Genomic DNA, 9586 nt, shown 5'->3' on the forward strand with positions numbered 1-9586 from the left:
ATTAATTAATTTATTTATTAATTTAAAAACAACTTGTAATAGTCTGTAAAAATCATTTTCACCACTTTTGATTAAAATGAATATTCTTAATATTATAGCAGCAGTTGTTTTAGCTTATGAGCTATTGATAATGGTTAATAATTGTAATAATATTTATCAATAATTATACTAATATTGATTTTAAAAATTGAGGGAACCAGTGGGGGGGGGGGAGGGGGGGCTTTTTGCTGTCCTTCCTAGCTCCGCCCCTGCACATTGTACTTTTTAAAAAATATTTCATACAGAAAAATACAGGACTCTAATAAAGCAGATAATCGTCTTCGGCGCTTGGTAAAAGTAAAGCTAAATGTACAAGTCATGAAAACGTCGCTTGCGGTGACAAATTAAGTTGAAAAGGGGGGAAAGAAATGAACATGAAGGCTTCTCCATCGAAAACGCGGCTCTTCTTTGTTTAGGTCCGCATTTCTTGCAGCCGTCGCAGACTAATGACGTCACGTTACCTTAGAAACAGGGGAGCATCCTATCCTTTGACCCATGCTAGCTGCTAATTCCTGCGACTCGCTGTCACTACTACCGTAACTTATCGGTCATTTTTTATTTTATGTTTTAAAAAAAAATAATAATAAAGTTTTATATTTTTATTTACAGTTTAACGCGACTATAGACAACGGAGACTTTCGGCACGCGCTGGAACGATATCTAAATGAATGGCCTCGGCTAACTTTAAGCTAGCAGGTGAGCGCGTGCATGTGTTTAAAGCCATTCAAAGAGATAGAAGCAGAGCGTTAGCTTGTAGCTTAACGTTTTACATTACAAACAGGAGTTCATACGTGTGTGTTACACACATAGACCACAGTGTTACTTCTCTGTTTCATGAAAAAAGCTACAAAAACTCTCAAAAGTAAAACTAAAAACGAACATGTGACAGTCAGAATATTTTTTACATTACTTGTTGTTTACTAGAATAATTTAATGAATAAAAGTAATAAATTAAGCTTAAGGAAATAGAATGAACCCCACAGAAAGTTGTCCAATAACACAGAAAAACTACATTTTCATTGCAATTTAACGAGTTATCTACTTCACAACCTGGTTTCTGCACACATGAAAACATGTTTTGGTTCCTTCCTTTCGAGCTGAGGTCTGATCTCCCGTCACATTCTTCCACAGATGTAGATCAATGCTCTGTTTAGGTCATTTTTGGGTGTTAAGGTGTTTGTTTTACGTCATTTTTAGTTCTATTTGTGCCTTCTGTCATCCAGATCAGCATTGACAACAATGGTTGTGACAGAGGAGGAGGAGGCTTTGATATCAGAGCTGAGGAGACGGCTGCAGAAGGAGGACCTGACCACGCAGGAGAAGATCACGCTCCTGAACGACGGATTGAACAGTAAGATCGCCTGAACGAACGCCCCACCGTGCTCTGGTTTTTATCCTGACTGACCTTTCCCATCAGACGCTCTGAACGTGGCCGCCAGGCAGCCACGCAGTGACGTCAAGTCTCGCCTCTATGACAGCGGCGTCCTGAGGCAGTGCGCCCTCACCCTCGCCCTGCCTCCCAGCAGGCTGCGGGGCAGCTGGAGCGCCGCCGCCACACTTGCCCATCTCACCAGGTACTGTTGGAACAGGATCATCAGTCTGATTTAAAAAAAAAATAATAATATTGTTACCAATTTACTGTTTCACATTAGAACAGTTGTTGGCCTTTCATTCCAGTTAATTGAAATTTTTTTTGCTATTTTTAGGTGGAAAAAGTAGAAAATTACAAACAAATAACACTCATGTTTGTGTCAAGTGGTGGCAACAGAATGAAGTAGAAAGCTTGAGTATTTTATAAGTTTTTCTAACAGCATATTTTTGATTACTCCTGATTAACAACAATAAGAATAAAGGAAAACTCAAATGCAGATTTAATCTTAATGTTCTTATTAAATTTCCTCCATTTTTAGAATTCCACAAGAACATGCTAAAAACATGATTTTCATGGGTCTTTAAATTAGGGTCGGGCGATAAAACGATAACAATATTTATCGCGATATAATCTGTCCTTGTTTTCTCAGCGTGATTGAATATGAGTTTACACTTAAATAAGAACAAAGACATGTTAGTAACATTTATAAATTCATTTTATGCAATTTCATTTTCTTAAAAAAAAATAAATAGCCAGAATAAAGTTTAATAGTAAAACGCTTTAGCTATTTCTGTGTAAAATAGTGTCATAATTTGACATTTTTCCTCTTGACGCCTTCGGTCCGTGTCTCCAGCTGCTGCTGCGTCGGCGTGGATCCGGGCCGCCGGTCCGAGGCCTTTCACAAACTCCTGCTGCCGTCGGTCATGGACGGACTTCTGTCTCTGGCCAGTGTGCTGATGGGTCGCCCCGAGGTGAGGACGCCCGCTCGATTAAGAAACCTGTCTGTGATGAACGGCTGAGTCACTGTCCCGCCTCCGTCAGCTCGCGCCTCACTTCCAGAAGGTGATGGACTCGGTGGGCCGGCTGCTCTCGGCTCACGCTCACCTGACCGGTCAGGGTGAGTGACGTCAGCTCCAGTCGTTCACGCTCGCAGAACAACTCCAAACCTTTTTTCTCCCCAACGTCTCAGTTCTCAGCTCCATCCATTACGAGCAGATCCAGATGTGTGAGGACGCCGCTGTGTGTCTGCTCTGCGTGGAGCTGTGGATTCAAATCTGCACGCTCAGCAGGTGGCGCTCACGTGACCTTTTTCCTTTTAGGCGATCGCACAACTTTCGACTGTTGATCACCTGAATTCTCTGCAGGGACTTCCTCCCCAGCCTCACCGACGACTCCATCCTGCTTCTGCTCAACGAAGCCGTCGGCCAGCTAGCTGTCATCTCTGACCCGGGAGTAGGCGGGGCCTGCATCAAACTGATGCTCCTCATGGCGAGCCAGCTGGGGCTTCGCTTCCGGCCCCTCCTCCTGAGCTTCAAAGGTCGGGCAGGTTTGAACGCGGATGGAGGGAGGCGTTCACAGATCATCTGTCATGTTTTTCTGGTTGCAGGTCTGGACAGCCTTCTGCACAAAGACTGGAGGGGGCGGGGCTTTGACCAAGACGTAGATCGACTTATAGAGATCATCCAATCAGAGAGGGACGTCAAAGAGTCTGAGGTCTGGTTGAAGTTGAGACCAAAAACTTTAACATTTAGTACAAATAAAATAAGTTTAAACTTCTACAACTTTTAAAATGTCGTTAATTATCAAACAGGACAGTTTTATATTCTGTTTAGTATTTAGATTAATATAATTTTAGATACTTTTTTAACTAGAAGAGAAAAATTAGATTTTTTAAAATAAAGTTGCATCACTTTTTAGGCACTTTTTGATAAAAATATCTTATTTTTTTTCAATTTTTTCAATTTTTTCTGAATATATTTGTGATTCTTTATTTGAATAGAGTTATGATTCAACATATTAATTTAGTAGCCTTATTTTCATGTAAGCAAAAAAATATTTTTTATAATATCTATTACACTACATCGACTTAATTTTATGTTAGAAAAAACAAACCAGAAACTCCTTCTGGTGAATTAAAGACTCTTATTTTGAAACATCAGAGCTCAGATAAAAGTCTCTTTTTTCTGTGAGTGCAGGTGAGCAGTGAGCGTGTGCGGGCTGCGTGTGTGATCCAGGCGGCCTGGAGGTCGTATCGAACCCGCCGCCGAGTGAGGAGCCTCAACAGAGCTGTCAGAGCTCTGCAGAGGAGATACAGGTGAGGAGATACTGTTGAAGAGCTGCCATCCTCATCCTCGGCTGCACTTTAAGTTAAATAAGTTATTACATCTATCTGAAAGTTGTTTTTTTTTTTTTAATGGGATGTTGTGATGGAATGTTGCAGTCCCTCAACTGTACACTGGAGACTGGTTTCAGGAGGGAGAAATTTCCAAAATCCAAAAAATAAAACTCTAAAGAGAAAAGATTTATGCTTATTTATTAACTATATATTCATGATGTCTTTATTTGTGTGCTTTTATTTTGAAAGTTCACTTAAATGTGTGTTTTAGAGCTCAGGGGAGGCAAAGTTTGTTTATTACTTTACAATATATGTACAATAATTTTGTTTCTGAGCTTTTATTTTAAAAAGTAGACTTTAAATGTGTGTTTTAGGGCTCAGAAGAGGCAAAATTTGCTTATTACTCAACAATCTATTTACAATGAATTTTATTTTGAACTTTTATTTTGAAAAATAGACTAAACATGTTTTAGGGCTCAAAGGAGACAAAGTTTATTTTTTATATTAAATTATAAATATTTATGATGACTTTGTCTTTGAGCTTTTATTTTGAAAGGTGGACTTAGACTGTTTTAGAGCTCAGAGGATGCAAAATTTATGTTTAGGACTTAACCAAATATTCAGGATGATTTTGTTTCTGAACTTTTATTTCAAAAAGTAAACTTGAACTATCTGTTTTAGGGCTCAATGGAGGCTAAGTTTATGATTAATACTTGACATATATTCATGATGCCTTTGTTTTTGAGCTTTTATTTTGAAAAGTTAACTTAAAATGTGTGCTTTAGGGCATAGACGAGGTAAAGTTTATGTTTATTACTTAACCATGTCTTCCCAATGACTTTGTTTTTGTGCTTTTATTTTGAAAAATAAACTCCAATGTAGGTTTTTAGGGCTCAGAAGAGGTAACGCTTATGTTTATCACTTAACTATTTTTTCATGATGACTTAATTTTTGAGCTTTTATTTTGAAAAGTAAATGAAACGTGTGTTTTAGGGCTCATAGGAAGGAAAGTTTGTGTTTATTACCTAATTATGAATTCACATTTTGTTTTTGAACTTTTATTTTGAAAAGTAAACTTTCAATGTGTGTTTTAGGGCTCAGATGAGGCAACATTTATGTTTATTACTTAACAAGATTCATGATGACTTTGTTTTTGAGCTTTTATTTTGAAGAGTTAACTTTCAATGTGTGTTTTAGGGCTCAGAGGAGGCAGCAGCAGCAGCAGAAGGAGGCACAGCAGTGGGAGGAGGAGCTCAAGTATCAGGTGGAAACCTATTGAAGACAAATTGAAGCTGTTCAAAAGCAGTTATCTTTATTCAGTTTTAAGATTAATTATCACCAGAAATAGTTACATTGTTGCTGTCTATATCAATAAATGAGGTCTATAAAGTGGGTCAGGTCATTAAAAACGAGTCTGGACTTTCTCACATCATCTATTGAAGTTCGTAAATAAGCTTCGAGGAGATAAAAATATATATTTTGGTTGCCACCGGTAAAAGCTTCTGGTGGAAGTTCATCGAGCAAAGTCAGCTGATGCGTTTGTGTTGAGGATCAATACTTCACTGAGCTCATGGATGTTCGGAAAAAAACCTCCATTATCCACAGAGTTCAATAATGACCTGCAGCCACACCACAGTCACAGCTCTGAATCGTTTAAAGTATTTCTCTACAGTACTTTTGTGTAAAAAATACACTCTTTTAGTGTCATTATTTGTACCGATAAGACCAGAGAAACCTATTTTCTGAAACAGAAAGCAGCGGTCTTGAATTTGGACCTGTTTTGTTCCAGTCCTTAGCTGCATGTTAAATTTGGAGTACCTCAGGGATCCATTACAGGCCCTCTATTGTTTTTGAAATAAATAAGGTTCTTGCATTTCTACAGTTTTCAAAAGTTAAATATAGACCTAAAAAAACTCCCCACTCCACCTTTTATGGTATAATTTTATCTGAAAATACACATTTGAAACATTTATGATATAAATGTTTATTAAACAAATACCTTTTCTGGTTTAATAAATCATGGTATAGCTCAAACAATACTTCTTAAATAGGTTTCTAATGGAATACAGCAGCAAAGCACTGTATCCACTCAGAAAGACGCAGAGAGAACTATTTTAGGTTGTACTCATGAGGAGTGGTTTCACAGGTGGCGTGTTCTGTCCTGTAGGTGTGCGTGAGGCGTCAGCGGGCGAGGAGGGAGTTCCACCAGAAACAGAGGCGTCTGCTGCAGCTGCTTCCTCCTGGTAACGTCACACTCAGACAATGTTTCACATGATATCACAAATAGTTTGAAAAATCCAAGATGCATTCTTTTTTTTAGAGCTAATGAATTCCTGCCGCTCTGCAGAAACTATGTCCTAGAAAATTAGGATTAAAGTAGCAACGACTGTAGGAGTGGCTAAGAGTAACGTGTGTGAGTCCAGACCAGGTGCAGGCGTACCTGCAGGAGTGTGAGCGTCGAGCGGCCGTGAAGATCCAGAGCTTCTGGAGAGGCTTCAGAGACCGGCGGCGCTACAACAACACACTCAGAAAAACGCTGAGAGAGCGGCGTGCGCGTCAGCTAGCCGCCACGACGCTGCAGAGAGCGGTCTGTGCACAAACCTGCATCAACGAGCTGGAATCTGTTTAACTACTCAGGTGATGAGCTGATCTGCTTCTCTCAGGTGCGGCGTTTTCTAGAAAAGCGTAGAAATGCCAAAGCACAGCCTCCTGAGCTGCTGTGGATTGGTCAGAAAGGTTTGACGGACAGTCGGAGGGCGGAGCTAAAGCAGCAGGTGGAGGAGTACATCACTGCGCACAAAGTGAGAGACTCTTCATCTTTTGTCAATTGCAGAATGCTGTGCATGTTAATTGTCTGTGTGTTGTTGTGTGTAGTCCTCACGTGTGTCTCCTGGAGAGTGTGCGGCGCTCCACGAGGAGGTGCAGCTGCTGCTCCAGGCAGAACTTCAGAAGGGAGCGCAGCGGAGGAGGGAGGAGCAGCGGGTGGAGGCGCTGCTGGCACATACACACACCCAGCTGGAGACACTCAGAGGTCTCACACTTACACACAACTACACACAAGTTGGCGTTTCTACAGAGATCACTTTAGAAAAACAGTGAAGGATGCAGACATTAAAACATGGATATGTCAGCAATATTACACGTCCACATTCCTGTATGTGTGTACAATAGATGTTTATGTGTAACAAAACTATTATATCATTTGTATCATTTGAATTTTCCACACTATTAGTCGCTCCGCAGTACAAGTCGGTCTGGAGAATAAGGCGCTCTCTAGCACAAGTTGCTTCTGAGTACAAGTCGCTCCGCACTATAAGTCGCTGCGGAGCACAAGTCGCTCCGCACTATAAGTCGCTCTTGAGTACAAGTCGCTTCGGAGTACAAGTCGCTGCAGAGCACAAGTCGCTCCTGAGTATAAGTCGCTCAGGAGTACAAGTCGCTCGGGAGTATAAGTCGCTCCACACTATATGTCGCTCCACACTATATGTCGCTCCGGAGCACAAGTCGCTTCGGAGTACAAGTCATTTCAGAGTATAAATCGCTCCGGAGTATAAGTCGCTCCACACTATATGTCACTCCGCACTATATGTCGCTGCGGAGCACAAGTCGCACTGGAGTACAAGTCGCTCCGGAGCACAAGTCGCTGCGGAGCACAAGTCGCTCCGGAGTACAAGTCGCTTCGGAGTACAAGTCGCTCCGGAGCACAAGTCGCTCCGGAGTACAAGTCGCTCCGCCTTATAAGTCGCTCCTGAGTACAAGTCGCTCCGGAGCACAAGTCGCTCCGGAGTACAAGTCGCTCCGCCTTATAAGTCGCTCCGGAGTACAAGTCGCTCCGGAGTACAAGCCGCTCTGGAGTACAAGTCGCTCCGCACTATAAGTCGCTCTGGAGTACAAGTTGCTCCGCCTTATAAGTCGCTCCTGAGTACAAGTCGCTCCGGAGTACAAGCCGCTCTGGAGTACAAGTCGCTCCGCACTATAAGTCGCTCCGGAGTACAAGTCGCTCCGCCTTATAAGTCACTCCTGAGTACAAGTCGCTCCGGAGTACAAGCCGCTCTGGAGTACAAGTCGCTCCGCACTATAAGTCGCTCCGGAGCACAAGTCGCTGCGGAGCACAAGTCGCTCCGGAGCACAAGTCGCTTCGGAGTACAAGTCGCTCCGGAGCACAAGTCGCTCCGAAGTACAAGTCGCTCCGGAGCACAAGTCGCTCCGAAGTACAAGTCGCTCCGCACTATATGTTGCTCCGCACTATATATCGCTCCGGAGCACAAGTCGCTCCGGAGTACAAGTCGCTTCGGAGTACAAGTCGCTCCGCACTATAAGTCGCTCCGGAGTACAAGTCGCTCCGCCTTATAAGTCGCTCCTGAGTACAAGTCGCTCCAGAGTACAAGCCGCTCTGGAGTACAAGTCGCTCCGCACTATAAGTCGCTTTGGAGTACAAGTCGCTCCGCATTATAAGTTGCTCTGGAGTACAAGTCGCCCTGGAGTAAAAGTCGCTCCAGGGTACAACTCACTTCAGAGAACAAGTCACTCCGCAGTACAAGTTGCTCCGCACTATAAGTTGCTCCGGAGTACAAGTCGCTCCAGAATAGAAGTCGCTTCGGAGAACAAGTCGCTCCGGAGTACAAGTCGCTTGGGAGTACAAGTCATTTCAGAGTATAAATTGCTCCGGAGTACAAGTCGTTCCAGAGTATAAGTCGCTCCGTAGTATAAGTCGCTTCGAAGAACAAGTCGCTCCGGAGTAGCTCCGGAGTAGCTCCGGAGTACAAGTCGCTCAGGATTATAAATTTCTCTGGAGTACAAATCACTCCGGATTATAAATCGCTCCAGAGTATAATTTGCTCTGGACTATAAGTTTCCCTAGACCAGGGGTCACCAACTTTTTTGAAACTGAGAGCTACTTCATGGGTACTGAGTCATACTATCATTTTGAAATGACAAATTTGCTCAGTTTGCCTTTAGTTATACATTAATAATGAATAATGATAAGACACTGATTTCTCACCATAATTATAAACAATGACAACTAGGAAGCAAATATCAATATTCAGCACTCAATTAACCTCAGTAATTGTTACATTTTCAGATGATCACTTATATTTCACTATGTTGTCCTATGTTTAAATGCCAACTAAATTGACTTGGATGGATGACATCACTCACTCGGTCCAGTTCTCATATACAGTCAATGACTACAACTACCATCTAATTTGACTGATACTCGTTCAGTTTCCCTCACCTGCTGAATGCTTTCTAATACAGTAATATGATTGTCCTCGCAGATTCCCCGCCCCTCAGTGTCGTCACGGAGACCATAGCCGAGTCCTTCCTAAGCCCAGCTGCTGCGGTCGCGACTCGTGCCCGCCAGGCCCACAACGCCCGGTTGCAGGCGGACAGGCTGTCCTGGTGGAAGACCCTCGGAGAGACGAGCACCTTCAGCTCCGCCCACCTGCAGGAGCTGGAGGCGGAGCTTGAGGCGGAGCTTGGAGGACTGTATATTGGAGGGTCAGCCGTAGTCAGGAGGCAAACCGAGGTGGACGAAAGTGAAGCTGTTACGTAAGGAAGCTGATCCTACTGGAAAGCTGCTCCCTGAAATAAGAAAAAATATATTTATTAATAAAAGACGTTTGAACCAAAGAACAAAAGGCATTTGATGTGATTTTAATGTAGCCAATAGTTGTTGTTTGTTGTGGTCTCTAAATCTTCTACAGGGTTTCCCTCTAGAGTTCCTCAATGAAACATCAGCTGCTCCAAAGCTATTTTAAAAATGACAGAATAACCCTACAGCTCCGGATATTTTTAGATATTTTACATTAAATTGATCTTCAGAAACTTTACTATTT

The 9586-nt window shown here is 42.4% G+C and overlaps 1 protein-coding gene across 2 annotated transcripts; it reads left to right on the forward strand.

The window, feature by feature from the left end:
• Positions 1-417: 417 nt before the first annotated feature.
• iqcb1 (IQ motif containing B1) lies at positions 418-9388 on the forward strand. Of its 2 annotated transcripts, XM_024289100.2 has the most exons (16): positions 478-575; positions 649-735; positions 1263-1390; positions 1457-1613; positions 2265-2382; positions 2453-2528; positions 2601-2700; positions 2776-2948; positions 3018-3124; positions 3607-3725; positions 4944-5010; positions 5914-5989; positions 6170-6333; positions 6410-6547; positions 6621-6777; positions 9026-9388. In XM_024289100.2, exons 3-16 carry the CDS (start codon positions 1279-1281, stop codon positions 9301-9303), a joined length of 1842 nt encoding a protein of 613 aa, XP_024144868.1. In that variant the 5' UTR covers positions 478-575; positions 649-735; positions 1263-1278; the 3' UTR covers positions 9304-9388. The 2 variants fall into 2 exon arrangements, with proteins under 2 accessions (XP_024144867.1, XP_024144868.1); XM_024289099.2 differs by having other exon boundaries at positions 418-735.
• The last annotated feature ends 198 nt before the right edge of the window (positions 9389-9586 follow it).

This window comes from Oryzias melastigma, linkage group LG2 (genome assembly GCF_002922805.2).
Source record: "Oryzias melastigma strain HK-1 linkage group LG2, ASM292280v2, whole genome shotgun sequence".
Lineage (NCBI taxonomy): Eukaryota > Metazoa > Chordata > Actinopteri > Beloniformes > Adrianichthyidae > Oryzias > Oryzias melastigma.